The 20,836-nt window shown below is 65.7% G+C and overlaps 1 protein-coding gene across 1 annotated transcript; it reads right to left on the minus strand.

Moving 5' to 3' along the window:
- Window positions 1-578: 578 nt before the first annotated feature.
- On the minus strand, window positions 579-19,132 carry NALF2 (NALCN channel auxiliary factor 2). The gene is made up of 3 exons (XM_035541856.1): window positions 18,365-19,132; window positions 1,463-1,634; window positions 579-976 (listed from the first exon to the last, which is right to left on the minus strand). Exons 1-3 carry the CDS (start codon window positions 19,130-19,132, stop codon window positions 579-581), a joined length of 1,338 nt encoding a protein of 445 aa, XP_035397749.1.
- Between the last annotated feature and the right edge of the window lie 1,704 nt (window positions 19,133-20,836).

Below are 20,836 nucleotides of genomic sequence, written 5' to 3' on the forward strand. Positions count from 1 at the left end.
GGCCAGCCCACGCAGGGGCCGCCTTGCACCAGCGGGGTTTTCTCCGGGGATGGGAAGGGAGGACAGGGATTTTCAGAGAGGTGCTGCCTCCATCCCGCCCGGCCACTCGGGACGGCAGGGTGCGGGGCGTTACGGACGGAGGCGAAATAGAAAACGGGGGTCAGGCTGATTTCCAAACTCTTGGCATTTGGCTGGCGGGTAAGGTGCGGGCGCCCAAGGCACTCGCGGCAGGCGGCCGGGAGGTGCGTGGCAGCCCCGCGGGGCCACCTCCTGCGAGGGGGGGACCCCGTCCCCTCTGCTCCCCCGTCCCCTCTGCTCCCCCTGCCCCGTCCCCTCCTGCGCCCAGCCGCCCGGCTGCTCCTGACCGAACCCTTCTCAAAGCCGAGTCCCGCAGCCCTGTGCGCATTAGAGACTCTTCATCACGGGGATGCCCCGCGGCGAGCAGCTCTTGGGGGTATGTGCGGGGGTGTGTGTGTGTGCGTCACCCCCAATCCCGTGCCTCCCATTGGAGGAATAGCATGTGCCCCCCTTCGTGGGAAAAGATCTGGCGTTCTCGGAGGTCGGCTCCCCCCTCCGTGTCACTCGTCCCGCGCCACGCTCTCGTCCAGGGCGGGCAGGGCCTCCAGGCTGAGCCCCCCGCCGCCGCTGTGCACGCTCGAGAAGGACACCATGGTGTGGAGGAGCATCAGGACCAGCACGCACAGCCTGAGCCTGCTGCTGCCCAGGCGAGACCCTGCGGAGACCGGCAGCAAGGACGGGGAGTGGTGGTACTGGTGGTGGTGGTGGTGGTGGTAGAGGTGGTAGTGGTTCTGCCGCTGGTGATGGAGGTGGGGGTCGTGGCGGTGGTAATGGAGCGACTCTGACGCCGTGGATTTGGGGGATGTGTTGTAGTTGCTGTCTGGGGGGTGGTCGCAGGAGTCCCATTGCACCTCGCAGCACTTGGCCTCCTCCTCGGGCAGCTGGGTCTCCAGCAGCCCTGCGGGAAGGGAGCGGAGGGGGTCAGCGGGGAGGACGAGGACGGCGAGCAGAGGGAGCGAGCACGGTGCCAGCCCGAGCACTGGGACACCCAGAGACCCCCAGCAGCAGCCGCTGGTGGGACTGGTGCACACGGAGGGACCCCAGCACGGTCGGGGCTCCCCAGGCAGCACCCATCTGTCCCAGCCCTGCTCTCATCCCATCGCCTTCAGCCCCCTCCCACACTTTCTTTAGGTTTCAGTGGGAGGTAGGGCTTTGGTTTCCCGAGCTCAGCCTGCTGCTACATCTCCGTGCAGCGCTTACATCTCACCCCAGCTCCACGTCTCGGCACTCAGCAAGCACTTCGCGTGTTTCTGCACCGCGCCTCCTCCTCCTCTCCTCCCCACAGCGACTTCACAGCTTGCCACACAGCTTGTAAAGCCCTGCGGGTTCACCAGCACCCAGCCCTGCCCTTTGCAGCCCCGGCCCTGCTCCCCAGCGTCCTTACCCGTACAGATGAAGCCGGGCAAACCTCCGTAGATCAGCTCGTCATTGTCCGGTAACACAAACGGGCACCTGGTCTGCACCTCCAGGCAGTATTGCTTGCATGGGATCCGGTGTCGGCACTGTTGTTGTGTCACGTTGAAATACTCAGAGCACAGCCAGGCCTTGTAGACAGCCTAGGGGAAGTCACCGAGAGGGACACGTCACCGGCCCACGCACCGGGGCAGCACAAACGCCGCGGAAACCCGGGGTGGAAGGGGAAGGGGAGGCCTCTTACCTCGCCTGCCTCACTCGGCAAAGCCTGTCAGCACGCCCGGGCTACTTACTGAATTCATCCAGCAATTCAAGGAGATCATTAAAGTGTTAGGGGCTGCAGGACTCCTCTAACAAACCCAAGCCGCCACGAAAGCAAAGCGCATCGGCCACAGGGACTCGTGTCCCCCCCAGATGGGCACCGCTGCAGGTCCCGCTGCCGAGACCAGTGACCGAGAGCTTTGCCCATCACGCGCAAACGACCCGTCCTTGCTCAGCCCCCTTCCCGGAGCCCCCCGGCACACCGAGACGTCCCGGCGCTGTGTCCCTGCGAGCCATCGGACGGACGGGCAGGGAGCAGGGGCTGCCGCCTGCCCCCTGCTCACGGGGCTCGTGCGCTCCCGTCCCGCTGCCCGCCCGGCTCTAGCAACAAAATTACGGCCGCGTTAACCACCACATCCAGCCTCCTCTGAAACCGGCTAGGAAGGACTCCCTGCGAGCCAAAGGGAATGAGTTTCCCTCCTGAACGTGCTGGGATAAAGCCCCTGCTCCTCCTTCCAGACGGGTTTGTATTTTCTGGAGGCTTTAAAACCATCTCCTCTTTGTTTCCCCATGGTTTCCATAGATCCTTATCATCGTTTGTTTGGACCGCGGTGGTGTCTCAGGATCAGCGCTGGTTGGGAAATTCTTGGCAAGTTCTCTTTCCCTTTTTTTCTTTTCCTTTTTTTCCCCTGGTGAATGCCTATTCACAAACCCCCAGCATTTCCATGGAAGCGCGTTTTGGTGAAATTTTCATCAGAGCAAGTTTAATGGGGGCCAGGACGCAACACACGGAGCGGTCCGCAGCCCTGCGGGCAGGGCTTTCAGCTGGGATGCGGGAGCTTCAGCTGCAGCCCTGCTTTTTCTCTCTGGCCCACTGGATGTTAACTACTCAGGCGAAGTGGAACAGCTCCAGAGGAAGGCCTGGCTCTGTAATCAGACTGCGAGGACACCACCAGGAGGGAGAGCCTGGAGCGCCAGTTCTGGATCTGCGTCTGCTGAGCTCATTCCCTGGGGCCGAGGAGGAGGGGAGCTGGGCAGGGAGCCCGGGGTGATCGCCTCCCCAGCCCCACTGCCTCGTCCTTTTCCTGAACCGCCTTCTCCACGGCCCGGGTTGATCAGCACTTCGTGGACTTCCCAACCAGCAGGGGCCCCGGCAGCGTGACGGCTCCTGCGGTGCCACCCAGCCCTGCCGAAACTGCCCGAGCCCAGAGCCCAGAGCCCGGAGCTGGGCTGTGCTGGGGCTGCACCGCGCCCGCGTCCCCTCCAGCACCACCCACAGCACCCAGATCTTACTCCTTATCCCTGCTCGGGCAGGAAAAACACGGTGGGTGAAGTGGTGGGAGCAGCCCGGGAGGGCTGGAGACAAGGTCGGATGGAGCTGGAGATGGGGACTGATGGAGACGGGGACAAGGTCTGGTGGAGGAGACACGGACAAGGACCCATTAGTGCCTCCAAGTGCAGAATTCGAATGGCCGAGGTGGGGTGGGATGAATTCCCTCCCCAGCCGCGGCGTTTTCAGGATTACGAACGGGAGGCATTAACCGCACCACAAACCGCCGAGGTGGATGCAGAATTTGCCGGGTAAACCTCAGCGAGATGCCTCAGGCCAAAAATCAGCCTGGAAGTCCAAAGAGGTCCTTTCAGACCTAAAGCGCGTGGGATTCCGCTGGAGCAAAGCAGCGTTATTATACATATATATTTGTATTTATATATATAAAGCGCCTATCACCGTATTGAAAGCAGCGTGAGCAGGCTGCCTGCTCCAGGAGGGTGAAGCCACCCTGTCCTTGCCCCCTGGGGCCACCCATCCCTTCCATCAGCTCTGCCCCTCCGCTGGGGCTTCAGAGCTTCAGCGCCCCCCATCTCCGCCAGGGACCTCCCCGCCTTCCCTGAGCAGGCTGAGTTACGGCTGGAAGCAGGCATCTCGCTGCCTGCAAGCCTTCCTTGGTACTTGACCTACATTTTCCCATCCAAAAGTTCATTCCCTTCAATCATTCCACACATCATCCCTCTCCCTCCTCCGTGTTTACACACTCCTAATATCTGCAGACGTATCACGCTCCCCGTTTAGTCACAGCTTGGGCAAGCTCGGCCGATTTCCTCCCGCCTTCCCTGCGAGCCTCCTCCCAGCCCCTCCATCCTGCGCCTCTCCTCCTTGCTTATCCCATGCAGCCCGCCTCCTCCTGCTCTTGTAGAGGACGTGTGAGAATGTAGGGCAGGAGGAGATTCACCCTCTGCTTGACTCGCCGCGGAAAGCTCGCTGGTATCTCCTCCTTGCCATTTGCCGTTCCTTTAGCAAGTAAGTTGGCTTACGATGGGCGTTTCCTCCCTTCTGTTTTTTCGGTTTGGCTGATCTGAGAACCACGGGATCACGGAATCTCCAGCCGGGCCACGTAAATACAAACGGGCTGGTCTCCCCAAAGCTCTTCTCCCCTGCACGTCCAGCTCAGACACCTCCAAGACACCCAGCTTGTATGTGAGGAGGAAGACAGGCGATCTGTCCGCACCCCAATTCCGGAGGTACGGGAGCACAGCGCATCATAAAAGGCGCTGAAAAGGCAAGATGTGAACCGGGCTGCCAGCAGTTGGCCGACGAAGGCACCTGCCTGCTCCTGCTCCCGGCGCTGCTGGAGCTGCGGGTTCGGGGGGCACGCGCATCGCCCCCCGACGAGCTCCTCGCTGCCTGGCACCAGGGCCACATCCCCCAGAAAACCTTCCCCAGGGTCCTTCTGTGCTCTCGGGATTTCTGCGCAGAACCACACGCTGCTTTTTCTTTGAAGTAATTCGGCTGGTTTTGATGCCAGCATTTTGTCAACACTGGTGCTGTCTGAACTGCATCCAAGGAGGAGCAGGGGCAGCGATGGAGAAGCGTCCCTGGGATTCACCCGGTGCGTCCCCCTGTGCTCGGCTCAGCTGGGTGCTGAGAGCACCGGCTGCAATTAGCCCAGCGAGCCTGCAGTTAGCCCAAGGAGCCTGCAGTTAGCCCAAGGAGCCTGCAGTTAGCCCAGTGAGCCTGCAGTTAGCCCAAGGAGCCCGCAGTTAGCCCAAGGAGCCCGCAGTTACCCCAAGGAGCCTGCAGTTACCCCAAGGAGCCTGCAGTTAGCCCAAGGAGCCTGCAGTTAGCCCAAGGAGCCCGCAGTTACCCCAAGGAGCCTGCAGTTACCCCAAGGAGCCTGCAGTTAGCCCAAGGAGCCTGCAGTTAGCCCAAGGAGCCCGCAGTTAGCCCAAGGAGCCTGCAGTTAGCCCAAGGAGCCTGCAGTTAGCCCAGCGAGCCTGCAGTTAGCCCAAGGAGCCTGCAGTTAGCCCAAGGAGCCTGCAGTTAGCCCAAGGAGCCCGCAGTTAGCCCAAGGAGCCTGCAGTTAGCCCAGCGAGCCTGCAGTTACCCCAAGGAGCCTGCAGTTAGCCCAAGGAGCCTGCAGTTAGCCCAAGGAGCCCGCAGTTAGCCCAAGGAGCCTGCAGTTAGCCCAAGGAGCCTGCAGTTAGCCCAAGGAGCCTGCAGTTAGCCCAAGGAGCCCGCAGTTAGCCCAAGGAGCCTGCAGTTAGCCCAAGGAGCCTGCAGTTACCCCAAGGAGCCTGCAGTTAGCCCAAGGAGCCCGCGGTTAGCCCAAGGAGCCTGCAGTTAGCCCAAGGAGCCTGCAGTTAGCCCAAGGAGCCCGCAGTTAGCCCAAGGAGCCCGCAGTTAGCCCAAGGAGCCTGCAGTTAGCCCAAGGAGCCTGCAGTTAGCCCAAGGAGCCCGCAGTTAGCCCAAGGAGCCTGCAGTTAGCCCAAGGAGCCCGCAGTTACCCAAGGAGCCCGCAGTTAGCCCAAGGAGCCTGCAGTTAGCCCAGCGAGCCTGCAGTTAGCCCAGCGAGCCTGCAGTTAGCCCAGCGAGCCTGCAGTTACCCCAAGGAGCCTGCAGTTAGCCCAAGGAGCCTGCAGTTAGCCCAAGGAGCCTGCAGTTAGCCCAAGGAGCCCGCAGTTACCCCAAGGAGCCTGCAGTTAGCCCAAGGAGCCTGCAGTTAGCCCAAGGAGCCCGCAGTTAGCCCAAGGAGCCTGCAGTTAGCCCAAGGAGCCTGCAGTTAGCCCAGCGAGCCTGCAGTTAGCCCAAGGAGCCTGCAGTTAGCCCAAGGAGCCTGCAGTTAGCCCAAGGAGCCCGCAGTTAGCCCAAGGAGCCTGCAGTTAGCCCAGCGAGCCTGCAGTTACCCCAAGGAGCCTGCAGTTAGCCCAAGGAGCCTGCAGTTAGCCCAAGGAGCCCGCAGTTAGCCCAAGGAGCCTGCAGTTAGCCCAAGGAGCCTGCAGTTAGCCCAAGGAGCCTGCAGTTAGCCCAAGGAGCCCGCAGTTACCCAAGGAGCCCGCAGTTAGCCCAAGGAGCCTGCAGTTAGCCCAAGGAGCCTGCAGTTAGCCCAGCGAGCCTGCAGTTAGCCCAAGGAGCCTGCAGTTAGCCCAAGGAGCCTGCAGTTAGCCCAAGGAGCCTGCAGTTAGCCCAGCGAGCCTGCAGTTAGCCCAAGGAGCCTGCAGTTAGCCCAAGGAGCCTGCAGTTAGCCCAAGGAGCCGCTGCTCTCCCATCAGAGCAGGAAGCAGTGCCTGGGAAGTGTCCCCCGGGCAGTGCTGCCCCCGGCTCCAAATCTGCTTCTCCAGGAAGGGGATTTGCAGGCTGAAGGGGGAAGACGATAATGAGGGTGGAGAGAGGAGTGGGAAACCCTCCTCTAGCAATTAATATTGTCCTACAAAGGCAAGGTGAGACTGGGGGCTCCCAGCCTGCTAACCTCGCAAAGATTTCCCTGTCTGGGTGACCAGGGAGCAGCCAGCGCACGCTGCCCAGCGAGCCGAGGGGGCGGCGAGGGACACGGAGGGGCCACAATCAGTGGTTACACCAGGTGCAGGAAAATTGGACCTTTTGAGAAACCGAGCGTTGAGTTTAGAGCTTGGCAAAGCTTCCCGGGGCTGCACTTAATTGCAATAATATTGGGCTCCGTGGAGAAAGCGTCAGGGGCAGCTCTGCAGAAGGATCCAGGAGCGTGCTGGGGTGGGTCTGCCCTGGAAGCCGCTCGGCGCTGCGCTCACGACTCCTCTCCTCCTCCTCCTCCTCCTCCTCCTCCGCCTCCTCCTCGCTGGTGCCATGAACACTTGACCCGGAGGCAGCTGCGTGGAGCCGGGGCTGTGCACAAGCGCTCACGGTGCCACCAGGGACGCGGACCCCAGCACCCAGCCCTGGCACGAGAGCTGCCCAAAGGAGCCGTTCTCGGGACCTGCGTTTCCGCCGTGGCCTGGGCTGAGCATCTGGAGGGGCTGCGCCTCATTCATCGTGGACACAGGGAAATGAGCACTGCTAACGAGCCGCTTGGGCACCGCTCCAAGCTCTGGCACATCAGGATGCAGCGAGGGAAGCAGGGCGCGTAAGGGGGAGAGAAGAGCCCCCGTGGATGGCAGCGGATTAAGGGAACGCTAACGTCCGCGGCCGGCCAGGAGGAGTCACAAGCACAACTGCAACGTCCAATTACCCTCGGATTCAATTACAGCCGCCTGCAACCCTGACATTAACGACGCTGGGCTTTTTAAAGAGCGCTGCATTTTTTTTCTCATTAGCCTTGCTCTATGCCGGTCTAGCATCGTGGCTGCAAGAGCTGTTTTTTCGGTAACTTCTTTGAGATTTCTGGAGCCGGGTCCTGGCTGTGCTACCCCCGCCTCGCCCCGTTCGCATGCTCCGCTTTGGGGCGCGGGGAAGAGGAAAAAACAAAACAGAACCGCGTGCGATCGCTCCTTTTTTCATAGCGTTTTTACTTTTTTTTTCTTTTCCTTTCTATAAAGCTGACTGGCGATGACAGCGCTGGAGCCGGGCATCCTCCGTTTCACAAGCGGGGAAGGCGAGCGCCGCGAAGGAGAGCGGGGGCCGGCTCCTCGCCGCCACCCACTGCGCCCCAGCACCTTGGGGCGCCGCGGGGAGGTCAGCGCCGGCCTCACCACGGGGGCCACCAGCCAGAAATAGGGTGCCCGGTGGGTGCTGGGTGGGAAGGGGGCCAGCAGCAGGCGGCGGCAGGGCAGTGGGGGCATCCTCTTCTTCCTCCTCCTCCTCCTCCTCATCCCTGCCGTGCCCCTGGCTGGAGGCCGCCTTCCTCAAAGGCAGCGGGAGGTGGAGGCTGGCACTGAGCGGGCCTGTCTGCGGGGGGGGCACGAAGGGACCGCTTGCACCCTGGCGCCAGACCCATGTTCCTGGCCTCGCCGCTGAGGTCACGCCGGGGTTAGCCTGCAGCACCCTAAATCCAGCCCGAACAGCGCCGACCTCAGCGATTTCACAAAGAAACTGGTTTTTAGCGTCTTTGCTCTTAATCCCCAGTTCCTGGAATAAGGAAGCTATCTGAGCGCCCTCTGTTTCACTGCAAACAGAGCCCCCAAAGCAAAAGCCCCTCCAAGCTACTCAAAGCAAGCCCGAGACACAAGCGACTCCCTAAGCTCGTCTCTTTCAAACCTCGGGAAGCAGCCTTCGGGCACGAGCGCGTGCCCCTCACCTGCTCTGACATCCTACAGCCCTGCCGGCCAGCACGTCGGGTGGCTCGCTGCGTGGACCTGGCAAAGCGGCGGACAACGAGCTCCTACACCTCCGTGCACACACGCGCACAAACCTTCAGCCTCCGTGAGTACGCCGGGCAAGGGGGAAACGTGGGACTTTTCCCCCGGGAAAGCGGCCGCGCACACGGTGTCCGGGTTTTGGGGACGGGGCCCTGGCCGTACGGCTGCCCCTGCTGCCCGCGGGACAAACACGATGGCAGCGAACGACGCCGCTGGGCGGAGGCAGAGGAGCCCCGCGCACCGCCCCGTGCGGGACAGGAGGGACCCTGGGCCCCTTCCCTCCCACCGCAGCTCCCAGTTCGCCCAGTGCAGGTTTATCACGACGGCCCTGTTGCCACGGGGGTCCGGCCGCGTGCCCACAGCCACCCTGCTCCTGCAGACCCCAGCCGGCTGCCGCAGGCCTTTGATCCCACGCGGCCCCTTCGGAACACCCAACTTGCCACCGGACGCTGCGACTTCACAATGAAATGCCACCTTGGGGCCGGCGTGTTCTTCCTCCCAGCGGGGACTGCAAGGGGTGGAAGCGCTCTGCACGACGCTGCCCGCGAGCCCCCCGGAGCACAAAGGCCAAGCCCGAGCCCAGCCTACGTGATGTCGGTGGCGTGTTCAGTCCCCCCACATCCTGGCTCTGTCCTCTCTGCCCTGCGATTTCTTCTGGCAGCGACAGCCCGCGCTTGGACAGCGTCTGGTACAACGCGGCCCCAGTCTTGGTGGGCTGCCCGCAGGCACTGCTGTAAAACAAATGTATTGAATGTAAACAAAATGCACATTGAGGCCGCCGCGTATGGAAGCGGGCAAGGACTGGGCCCCATTGTGCTACAGGCTGCACGACACGGGCAGTAGACAGTCCCTGTCCTGAGAAACTCCTGATGCACACAAACCCGAGAGCAAAGGCAGCGAGCACCAGCGCTCCCACGCAGAGCCGGCAGGGCAAGAGGGGCGGCTGTAAATCCCCAGCGCTGCTTTACGCCCGGCTTTCAGAGAGGCGTTTTGGCTGCGCTTGAGAGGGGAGAAGGAGCAGCTCGACGGGAGGGCACGGCCCCGGACGGGGAGCGTGAAGGTATGCGTGGGAAGGGGCAGCCCGGCGGGGCCGGAGGCGGGCAGCCGGGATGGGACTCGGCCGGTGGCCAGGGAGCAGCTTGGGCCCCGCCGCCCTCAGCACCCGCAGGGCTTCGTCCCCGTCCTCCCTGCAACGGCGTGGTGCCGGCGGGGAGGCTGGCAGGGAGCAGCCTCCGCTGGTGGCTGGGAGCTGCCACCGCTCCTCGAGGCTCACGGACACCAGCAGGGGCATGCTGGTGGCCTGGGGGATGAGACCAGCAGGGGCATGCTGGTGGCCTGGGGGATGAGACCAGCAGGGGCATGCTGGTGGCCTGGGGGACGGAGGGGTGGGAAACGCCCGGATGGAGCAGCACCGCTCGCGCCAGACGTGCCGAGGCCCAGCAGGTACTCCCCAGCCCGACCCCTGGTCCAGGTGCACCCATCCTGTCCCGCTCCCTGTCAACGAGAAACGGAGCACGAGTGACTCCAAGCAGCCACGTACGGCGCAGTCAGATGCCACAGGACGCGGACGAGCGACGGAATTACCCCGGAGCGGAGCCGCTGCCTCCCCGAGCGGCTCCCACGGCACGATGCTGCCCGCAGGAGGAACCCAAGAACCGCGAGGCAACGGCCCCCGCTGCACCGGGCCCTGCCTGGCTGCTGGCGGGGGGCACGTCGGGGATGGCGAGAGCTGGAAGAGCAGCAGAAGTCAAATGGCGGCTGGGACCTGGCTCCGGAGCGGCGCTTCCCTAAGCAGCTAAGCCCAAAGTGCCGCTCGGGTGCAGAAATAACGGCCCCCCGGAGAAAACGTGGACAGGGACAGGGGACGCACGCCGAGTGCTGCTCTCCATCGGGAGCTGCGGCGTGTGCGACGCAAGCAAAGCTTGCAGGGTCTGGAGGAGCATCAGCCAGCATCCTGAGAATAATCCTCGGGGGCTTCTGAGCTGAAGCAGGAAGCCCGGGGAGGGTTTGGGTGCTGCTCACCAGCAGACACCCCCTTGCAGTACTTTAAGCACCCCAGCAGCACGCGCAGCCCCCTCTCACCTGCCAGCCCCCCGCTAAAAAGTGATTAAAGCTAAAAAGTGATTAAAGACAGCCAGGAAGATGAAGACGCTTCGGACAGAGCCGGGACAGACGGAGCCATCAGGTGCCCGCAATCTATTAGAAGCGCTTGAGGAATTCACCCCCATTAGACAGTGCTGCAGCCAGGGCTCAAAAGTAGATTAAACATTTATAGGGCTAATGAGAACATCCTGTTACATTAGATGGGATATAAAAAAATTAAGGCTAGACACTTCAGTGCCACAAGCCATCAATTACCCACAGCCGGAGCCAGAAGAAGTTTCTCCAGCACAGAGGGGACCTCTCCGCTGCGCCGGGCTCGCGCTGCCCTGGCATCGCCCGCGGCCCGATCCTGCACCTCGCCGGGAGCTCCTCGTCTGAGCCAAGGGCACGAACGGAGCAGAGCGTCCTGCACCGCCCAACCTGCCCCGGCACAGCACGAGGCAGGGTTCAAGGGGATGCCTCCGCCTCACGCGGTGTCACCGGGGGAGAAGCGGGATTGGACCCGCTCTGCCCAGGCAGAGGCTGAGCCAGAAGCCGCCCCCGGGGCTTGAGATGCTCGAGGCGAGTGGGAACCCAAACTTCCACAGCGCTGCTCGAGGATTCGCTCCCTACTGGGGCTAACGGAGGTACCCCCGAGAAGGGCACTGGAGGGAGAAGCCCAGCCACATGCCACCAAGGTCAAGATCGGAACCAGCCTGAACAACTTCATAATCACTGCGCGGCCCCTTAATCGCATCCGCTGATATTGCCAAGCAAGGAGGTGCAGCGAGCTCCGGTGGGGACCCAGAAACAACAGGAAGGAGCCCGGGGAGGTCAGCAGGTGGGCAAGAAATGAACAAAACTCACCGCAGAGCAGCAGCTCAGGAGCAGGCAGTGGTGCCCAGCACAGAGCTCCGTGACTCCTGCCCGCCCCGCGGCACGGCCGGCAGCCCCGAGGGGATGCTGCGTGTGCTGGCCAGGAGACAACCCTGTGCCGAACGCAGACGGCTTTTCTAAAGGTGGCTTTTGTTAACGGCCGTGCCCTGAAGAGCCCACGTCTCCCCGGCCCCAGTGGGATCCGGGCAGCAGCCGCTGGTGGCTGGTAGGGGTTTCTGTGTGATGCCAGGGGGCTCGGGCTTTGAGATTCCGAGCGTTTCCAAAGGGAAGAAAAACCGTTTGTCAAAAATCTGCACGTCACCTGCAGGCTACAGCCTGCACATCCTCTGGCAAGGGGGCTTGCAGCAAGCGTCCCCAGCCCCAAGCCTCAGCTGTAGAGCAAACGCCTGCCCGCAAGAGACGGGGGAGGCTGGGAGGCCAGGACCTGCACCCAGGGGCTCCCCTCCAGCCTTTTCCCCAGCGGTGCCGGTGGAAACACCCCCGTTTCTAACTCCCCGTGTGCATCACGCCCCGTTTTCCGGGGATTACCGTGCCACGACACCTCGCCACATCACCCCGGAGCACGGCGGTGCCCAGGCAGGGGCAGCACTCGCCCCTCCGCAGCGACCCCCCTGCCTTGCCTCTCCTCCCCTCGGCAGCGTCCCTTTACCGGGCGCTCTGCAGGAGCTGCCGTGCAGAGATAAGATGTCAGCCGAGATGCCGAACGCCTCTCCCTCCTGAGGGGGTGAGCAGGGGCAGCGCTTCCTTCTCCAGCCAGCACCGGGAGCTCACCCGGGCAGGGCTCTGGCACGCCAAAGCCTTGCCAGGTGGTGCTTGTCCACGCTGCCTTTCGACATCGATGGTCACACCAGGATTTGGAGGAGCCCACGCCGGCTGCTCACATCCAGGCTGCTCCTCCATCTGACAATCCCCAGACCAAGCACGTTTAGGAAAGGCCACGGGGAGAAGTAAAAGCCAAAAAGCGGTGAGGATGGAGAGCAGGGCCGGGCTCGGGCAGGAGTTGCTCTGCTGGGGGCCTCAGCCGGCACCGCAGCCCCTGCCCACCCTGCACCAGCGGACGGGGTCCAGCCCATGTGGACGGCTGGCTCCTGCTCACCCGGGCAGCCTCTGTGTCTCATTCATGGATTTGCTGTCCCTGAGTCATTGCCCTTCAAACGACAGCGGAGCCCGGCCTCCTCCGTGCAGAGCCAGGCATGAGCCGCATCCTAATGGCATCCCGGTGACGGCAGGAACAGCCCCCGGCAGCCCAGGTGCGCCCTGCCTGCTGCCAGCAGAGGGAAAACCCCGCGGGGCATCGCGGCTACGAGGCGCCCCCGCTGCCTTTTGGGCCGCAGGAGAAGCCTGCCCGGCCGCGGGGCACTTCAGGAGCACCGGGTGGGCGCAGTGCCCCGGGGTGCCGGAGCGGCTCCGGGCGGCGTCGCGACCCCGCCGCGCGAGGCCGGGCGCACCGACGTGACGCTGCCAGGCCCCTTCGCGTCTGCGGGGACAGCGCACGCCGCGCACCCCCGCCTCGTACGGGAGCAGCCTCACGAGCCGTCCCCGATCCGGGCCCCCCCGGGCACCGCGCCGCGCCCTGCCTGCCGCCTCCCGGCGCCGGCAGCGAGGCCGCCTCACCAGGCCGCCGTAAATACGGGCTGCCGAAAACGCAGCACGCCGTGCCGAGCTCACGGACTGCCACCAGCTGCCTGCAGCCCTGCGGGACCACCGCACGCCGGACGCCTTCCACAAGCCCCCGTTAGGCGCTGAAGTATCGCCCCACGGCTCTCGGGCTGGGGCTGCAGCCCTCGCCCCCCGCACCCCACGGACGGGGAGGCGCAGGGGCTCCTCGGCTCCGACAGCCGGGACCCGCAATGGGGCGCAGGAGCAGGCGCTGGCACCCGCGCCACTTGGAGCTGCTCGGCGACGGTTTGACGGAGACGGACCTCTCGCCCTCCCTTGCGCCACTCGCTAACCCGCCGGCTCCTGCACAGAGACCGGCTGCGGCCGTAACCGCGGAGTTGTTCCCCTTCGGCACCACTGGTGAACGCGGACGAGGTCCGACGTGCAAAAAACAAACCGCGGGAAGCAGGCAGGCAAACGCCACCGAAGCCATCAGCGAAATCCCCCCGCTCACGCGAAGCAACAGCCCGTTCCCTTTTCGGCCTTCCTGCTTTCCTCCCAGAAGACGGTTCCCATCTTTGATCTTTGTTTCCGAGCACCTCGGCGGCATCTCGCACGGGGCGCGCGAAGCGCGGCCGCCGTAACCGCGCACGAAGCCGCACGCCTTTGGTTCAGGTTCCTTCTGTGATCGAATCCCACCTCTGGGCAGGGCTGGAACAGATCCCCCTGGTTTATACAGGACCGGTGCGCGACGCCGAGCTGCGTGCTCGGCTAAGCCCACGCATACGGTCTTGGTAAAGCTGCCAAACTGAGTACTGCACTGACCCAAGCTTATTTGGGATCTTTTTTTTTTTCGTGAAACGCCAGCAAAACTCCACGCTGTCACCAGCAAAGAGGTTTTTGGGGTGAAGGCACGCTGCTTTCCTGGCGGTTTGCAGCCCAGCCTCGCCACCCCTGTGGACTCGGGGAGAGCCTGCCCCGTGGCAGGGCGGCACGGCCCTGGGGTGACGGGCCGGCTGTGGCAGCCTCGTGCTGGGAGACCCACCCAGGACCTAAAATCCCCTGGGAACTTCACCAGGCAGTGCCGAGACCTAAAAGCCAGGCCTGCTGCAGCTGCCCTGTATGGGGAACTGGCCTCTGCCCGCCACCAGCGCTTGCCCAAAATCCCGGGGAGTGAACTCCTGCCCTGCCACGCACCCACCGGGTCCCTGCTGGGGGCGACGGGGAAACCGGGGTGGGGAACGAGCTCCAGGCAGGGCCGCAGCGCGATGCAACAGCCGCCGGCCCGAGCAAACAGAGCAGCCGGGGTAATCTAATCAAATCTGAGATGCTACAGGTCCTGTCCAGCCCGGCCTTCCCACCAGCGATCTGTTCCCGGCCCAGGTCCTGCAGCTCCCGGCTGTCAGGCCTTCTCTCTCCGCTGCTTTGTTTCCCGCAGCCTAATGAGCCCTTAATTCACCAGCCTTGGTCCCATAGATCTTTATTTGCCCGGATAACGGTGGCGACGCGCGCTTTTAGGAGCGCTCTCCGCAGCAGCTATCGGTTGAGGGAGGCAGCACAAGCACAGCGCCTCCACCTTTAAAGCAACAAACCCCTGACTTCATGGCAGCCGAGCTAGAAGCGACGCTGGGCTTTGCCGACTCAGAAAGACGGGGAACAAAGGGAGAAAACCAGCCCCGAGCACCACCACGCAGGACGGCAGTTCGAGGGAATTGGGATCTCCTGCCGCGCCACATCACGCGTGGACGGAGCCGACTGGTTGTGTGCCCGTGCCCTGGGCTTCCCCCAGGAAATTCGGCCGCAGCCCGCAGCTTCGCCACCAAACCCCACCAAGCGCAGCACGCGAACCAACATCACGATGGAGAAGTACATTTCCATGCTTTGCAGTCTCCCAGCCATAGGGGTGTGGGGCGTCAGCTGCAGGAGCAGTGAGCGAAGCGTTTTCAGAGCCCGATTCTGAAGCTAACGGTGCCGCGCGGGAATAACGCCAACGTACGGAGAACCCGGGACCCGCCCGCGAGCCCTCTCCAAGCAGAAGATCAGACGGCCTCGGAGAGCCTCGGAGCTCCTCTCCCTGCCCTGCAGCCCCTCCCTCGTCCCGAGGGCCCGCACAGCCAGCGGCCCCGCGCCCCGAAACGAGGGGAGCCCCCAGGCGTTGGCGCGACATCAAACCCAGCGCCGTGTTTTTGCTGTTTTGGAGCAGGCGCAAGGGAGCCAGAACGGGCACGCCGGTTCCGCCGCCGAACGGCTCGGTGCGCGCTGTTCACTGAGCTGCATCGCTCCGCCGGGACCGATGCCGGGGGAGCCGTGGCGCTGCTGAAGGCCCGGCTGCTGAGGACGTGCGCAGGTGAGCTGGAGTTGCCTTCTCTCCTGGCACTCAATCTCCCAGCCTCCGCCGTGGACCGGGAAGGATCTGGATGGAGGCAGGGTCAGGCTGCTGACCACCCATCTGTTACGTTTTCCTCCTCTCACAGTTTTTTGGTCATTTACCCACGTGTTTTGCTGCCACTGAGCAGCAGCTCTCTGCTGTTGCTTGTAAGCAGGCATGCACGCGGGCGGCGTGCAGCCAAAAGCAGCACCGGGAAACGCAGCATTCAGAAAACTCAGCGTTCGGACAGGAATTAAACCCAGGTTGCTTTAAAACTCCCGTCCGCCGGCTCTTCCAGCACAACCCCTGCTAAGCCTCGGGGGGCCGGGGTAAATGAGGCCAAAAGGGGGGAAAATGAGGCCAAAAGGGGGAAAATGAGGCCAAAAGGGGGAAAATGAGGCCAAAAGGGGGAAAATGAGGCCAAAAGGGGGGAATATGAGGCCAAAAAGGGGGGAAACGAGGCCAAAAAGGGGGGAAACGAGGCCAAAAAGGGGGGAAACGAGGCCAAAAGGTGCTCATGGCCACAGCACCGGGCCAGGCTGCCGTGGCCTCGAGCCACAGGCGGGGGCAAGGCTGGGTTCTCAGCTGTGAGAGCTGAAAACAAGGCACCGAAACACGCACGGAATCGCCTTAAATAAGCGGTCCGCTTCTCACCAGGCACCGAAGCAAGCGGGAGCGGCGAGGGCTGGGGGTGATGCCTGAAAACTCAGGCACCCGCGCCGGAAAATTTGGGCCCGGGGAACTCCTCGCGGGTCGCCCCGGCGAGCGCCCGCAGGCTGGGCTGCTCACGCCCTCCTGTTGCTTCCCAAGTGCCGCCTGCGGAGCCGCCGGGCTGCCGCTCGCAGACGCTCCGAGGAGGCAACCGCGAACGTGACAACGGCGCGAGCGAGGAGCTACACGTCTTGCAGCTGCTATCTTGAGCTTCGCGTCTCCTAAGCTCGTTTCCTGCCTCCTCGCCAAGGATGCTAAAAGCCCACGGGCACCAAGCGAAGACTCAGCTACGCAGGGCTCCGTTTCTAGACGCCTTGGAGTCAATGGGAACGCCGCCTTGCCCATGACCCCGGACAAGGACTACTTTCTGCTCCTTCTGTTTGCTGCTCTCTCGAGGTCTCTGTGCCAGGGGCACGCAGCTCAGACTCGGCGGGGAGGGATGCGAGGGATGGAGGGCGCGGGGAGCTCTGCCCCAAAGCCCACCTCGCATGGCTGGGCTCCTTCCGCTCTCCTGAAAAGCCACCACCAGCCTCTCCCTCCTCTGCACTCGAGGGAGCATCCTCTCAACGCCAGTGGGAAACTGCTGGGTGTTGCCTTCAGCCTGACACCGTGAGGCCCCCCGCGAGGGCTGGCGCTGGCCCACGCGGCCACGAGCCCTTGCTGCAGCCCGCTCCGTCCCTCCCAGCTCCTCCTGCTTTCTGCCGAGCCCACCCAGCACCAGAGCACGAGATCCGGGGCCAGCAGTCGCCACCGCCTGCACGCACAGGAGGCGGCACGCTCAGCCCCTGCCGGGAGCAGGATTACTTCAGTCAGCGCCCAGATGCCGCCACGGGAGCAGAGCAGCAGCACCAAAGCACTTGGTGCGAGCTGACTACTACGTACCTCTGAAACCGCAGGGGGAATTCGGGCGAGCAGATTGTAATTACCTGACCTGGCGCCGGCCCAGCACGCCAGCGCTAGCTCCTTTCCCAAAACGGTTCCGTACAGGAGCGGCGCAGAAACGCGGTCCTGAGAGCCAGGGCCAGCACCTCGCGGTCGTGCCCTTGGTGAAAGGCAGGCTCCGTGTCCCCAGCGCTGTGCCGGGGGGAGAGCACGGCTCCGGGAGCTGCCCACGCATCCCTCCAAACTCTCCCGTTAAAGCAGCGTCCGAGCCCCGTCCTGCGAACCGGGGACGCTCTGCAGGCATCCCTCTCGGGGCGGCGCGCGAGCAGAGCGCCTGGCTGCAAGGCACGGCGCTGCCTCTCCACGACACCGCTCCGAGAGAGGGAAGCAGGTTTAATTACGGAGCCGTAACGCTTCCCGGAGACTGCGTGAGGAGGGAGGCGGCAGGGGCGAGCCAGGCGGCTGCGGGGAGCCGCGGGGCTGGGGGCCAGAGCCTGCGCCACGGGGGGGTGCTCAGCAGCACCGAGCGGGGCCCTGGGGAGACACACAGCTACGCTCTTCGCTTTTGGGAAGAGATGGCACTGGGCTGAGGTTTGATCCGTGTGGTGCTGGGGAAGGCAGCCCCGTAGCCGTAGGAACACGAACTGCTCCATGAGCCCCTGCTCTGCTGGTAACACCGCGATGCTCACGGGACCCAGAGCTCTCGCCTCCGCTGGGCAGAGCAGGGCATGGAGACGGCTGCCGAAGGACCGCGTGTCGGGGCACTGCAACCCCCGCCAGCACCAGGGGCAGATCGGGGGACACCCCCCAGAGCGAGCTCCCAGCCGCTGCCATCACACACCAGGGCTGGGGGCGGCTGGGGACGCCGGGGGAGGCAGATCCCAGCACACCAGCCCGTTTCCCTGGGGCAAGGGGGTGAAAGGGCTGCAAAACGGCTGCGTGCCCGCCATGCCCGTGGGGAGGGGGCTCCCGATCCTTGGTTCATCTCAGGTCACCGCCGTCCCTCCGGCCCGGCTTAACGATGTCCGGGCACAGCCCAGGGCTGCCCCAGCGCCGTGCAGCGCTCCTCCACTGCAGGCCGGAGGCGGCGGTGACGGCCCCGCGGTGTCGCGTTTGGAGGCTGTGCGTGTGCAGACGCCCTGCTCTGCCCGAGCCCTGTCCCAGGACTTCGGTCCTGTCCCCAGACACTGCCAGCCCTGGGGCTCGGGCAGCACAGGGAGCGTGGCTTCATCCGGCATGGGGACGGGAGGGCTGCGGAGCCCCGGCACCCCGTCCTCCCGCTGCCAGGAGCTCCGGGGCCACGAGCGGCTCGTGTGCCTTGGCCCCTTCTCCCGCCTCTGCCTCCTCCACTGGGTTTTCGGGGCCTGTTTGCCTGTGTCGGAGGACCGTAGGGGTCCCAGGACGCCGGGAGACGTGTCACGAGGAGAAGCCTCTGGGGATGGCCAAGGGTGGCTGAGGAGCCCGGGGGACGTGCGCTTCGCCTCCAGCCCCCCTCGTCGCGCCGCGCCGCGCCGGGCCCCCTCGTACCTTGCAGTCCCTCACGCAGGATCTGACCGAGTACTCGTCCGACTGCAGGTATTTCTCCAGCAAGAGGTCGAACTCCTCGTATTTTTCCTGAGCGTGTTGGTCCAGCCGCTGGTACGCCTGGACGCAGCTGCTACACGCCTCCCCGCCCAGCGCCCCGGCGGCGGCCGCCACCAAGTCCACCATCAGGTTGTCCAGGCTGCAGTCCAGGCTGTCGGGGCCGGCCATCTCGCGCAGCAGGTCCCAGATCGTGTAAGTATCACAAAAGGAGAGGTTCAAGTTCCCGAAGTACGCCTGCAGGAAGGTCCTCCGCGCCGGGGCCGAGGCCAGCAGCGGCCCGGCGGGCACGCCGGCGAAGGAGCCCAGCAGGCGCTGCAGCGAGTGCAGGCGGGCGCAGGCCGAGTCCAGGTCGCCGCGGGCGGCGGGGCAGGGCCCGGCGGCGGCGGGCGGCCGGCTCAGGTTGCCCAGGAAGGCCTCGCAGCCGCCGCCCGCCGCCGCCGCCGCCGCCGCCTCGGCGCCCGCCAGCGCCCGGGGCCCGCGGCCCCTCGGCCGCCCGGCGCCGCTCCGCTCCCGGGCGCGCAGCTTGGCGGCGGCGCAGAGCCACAGATGGTCGGAGAGGAGCACGGTGAAGAAGAGCAGCGAGGCCAGCGACAGGCGCCATTTCTGCGCCCGCTCCGGGTCGGCCGCCGGCTTGTCGCTGCGGCGCGGCGCGCAGCACACCGCCCCGCCGCCGGCGCCCCCGCGGGGGGACAGCCAGGCGCCGCGGATCATGGCGCGGCGGCGGACGGACGGCCGGGGGGGCTGGGGGGGGCCAGGGGCGGCCGCGATGCCGCCGGCCGCGATGCCAACGCCGCCGCCGCCGCCGCCCGCGCCCGCGCCCGCGCCCGCTCCCGCTCCCGCCGCGGCCGCCCCGCCGCCCGCAGCCCGCCGCCGCCCCGCCGCCCGAGCCCCGGCCCGCAGCCCGCCGGCCGCGCCATGCTGCGGCGGGGGGAGGCGGCGCCGCGCCGCCCGCTCGGCCCCGGCGACGGGGCTCCCCGCGGGGGCATGCCCCGGCCCCGGCCCCGGCCCCGGCCCCGGCCCCGCTCTCCCCTCACGCCGCTTTCCGCCGGCCCCGCGGCTGCGCCAGCTGCCGCCCGCCGCCGGGCCCCACGGGCTGCCGGCCTCACGCCGTCGCCATCTTCGGCCGCGCCGCCAACACCTGGAGGAGCCGCGCGGGGCTGCGCCTGCGCCACCGGCACCGGCACCCCCCCCACCCCCGCCACCCCCCCCGCCACGGGCAGCCGCCCCGCGGCTCGGCGCGGCCACCGGCGCGGCGGGGGCAACGCGGGGCCGGACGGCACGGCTCGGCACGGCTCGGCTCGGCACGGCTCGGCTCGGTTCGGCACGGTTTGGCACGGTTTGGCACGGCACGGCGTGGTTTGGCTCGGCTCGGTTTGGCACGGCACGGTTCGGCACGGCTCGGCTCGGTTCGGCACGGCTCGGCACGGCTCGGCACGGCACGGCTCGGCTCGGTTCGGCACGGTTTGGCACGGTTTGGCACGGCACGGCTCGGTTTGGCTCGGCTCGGTTTGGCACGGCACGGTTCGGCACGGCTCGGCTCGGTTCGGCACGGCTCGGCACGGCTCGGCACGGCTTGGCACGGATCGGCACGGCTTGGCACGGTTTGGCACGGCACGGCTCGGCACGGCTCGGCACGGCACGGCTAGGTTTGGCACGGTTTGGCACGGCACGGCTCGGCACGGCACGGCACGGCTCGGTTTGGCTCGGCTCGGTTTGGCACGCCACGGCTCGGCACGGCTCGGCACGGATCGGCACGGCTTGGCACGGTACGGCTCGGCACGGCATGGTTTGGCACGGTTTGGCACGGCACGGCTCGGTTCGGCACGGTTTGGCACGGATCGGCACGGCTCGGCTCAGCATGGTTTGGCACGGCTCGGCACAGCACCCTTCGCCACGTCTCGACTCGGCACGGTTCGGCACGGCACGGCTTGACGCGGTGCATGAACCCGGCTGCCACGGTGCATGCATGGCACAGCACGGCACGGCTCGGCACAGCATTTGGCACGGCACGGCACGGCTCACGGCGCAGCACGGTGCATGGCCCGGCTCGGCCCAGCACGGTGCGCGGTGCGCATGGCACGGCTCGGCCCGGCCCGCGGCAGCCCCGCCGTGTGCCCGGGCCGGGCCGTGCCGCGCCGTGCCCGGTGCCGTGGTGCTGAAGGACAGCTCCGCGCCTCCCCGCCCGCCGGCACGGCACGGCACGGCACGGCACGGCACGGCACGGCACGGCTCCGGGAGCCCGCCCCGGGCTGCAGCCGGGCTCGGGGAGGGCGGCCCGCGGGGCTCGCCGCTTGCCCCGCGTCCCGGAGCCCGCTGGCGGCTGCGCAAGGGGCCGGGAGCTTCCCACCGGGAGCTCCGCGCCGTGAAGCTCAGCCCGGCCCGCTCCGAGGCTCCTTCCGCACGCCCGGAGCCACC

Source organism: Cygnus atratus, chromosome 13 (assembly GCF_013377495.2).
Source record: "Cygnus atratus isolate AKBS03 ecotype Queensland, Australia chromosome 13, CAtr_DNAZoo_HiC_assembly, whole genome shotgun sequence".
Taxonomy (NCBI): Eukaryota; Metazoa; Chordata; class Aves; order Anseriformes; family Anatidae; genus Cygnus; species Cygnus atratus.

Bases quoted from the DNA above. Each gene is read 5' to 3' on its own strand.
- NALF2 (XM_035541856.1), bottom strand. From the start codon at position 19,132: ATGATCCGCGGCGCCTGGCTGTCCCCCCGCGGGGGCGCCGGCGGCGGG. The intron at 1,635-18,364 runs GTACGAGGGGGC...GACTTCCCCTAG, and splicing joins CCTGCGTGAGGGACTGCAAG to GCTGTCTACAAGGCCTGGCT. The intron at 977-1,462 runs GTAAGGACGCTG...CCCTTCCCGCAG, and splicing joins GCCCGGCTTCATCTGTACGG to GGCTGCTGGAGACCCAGCTG.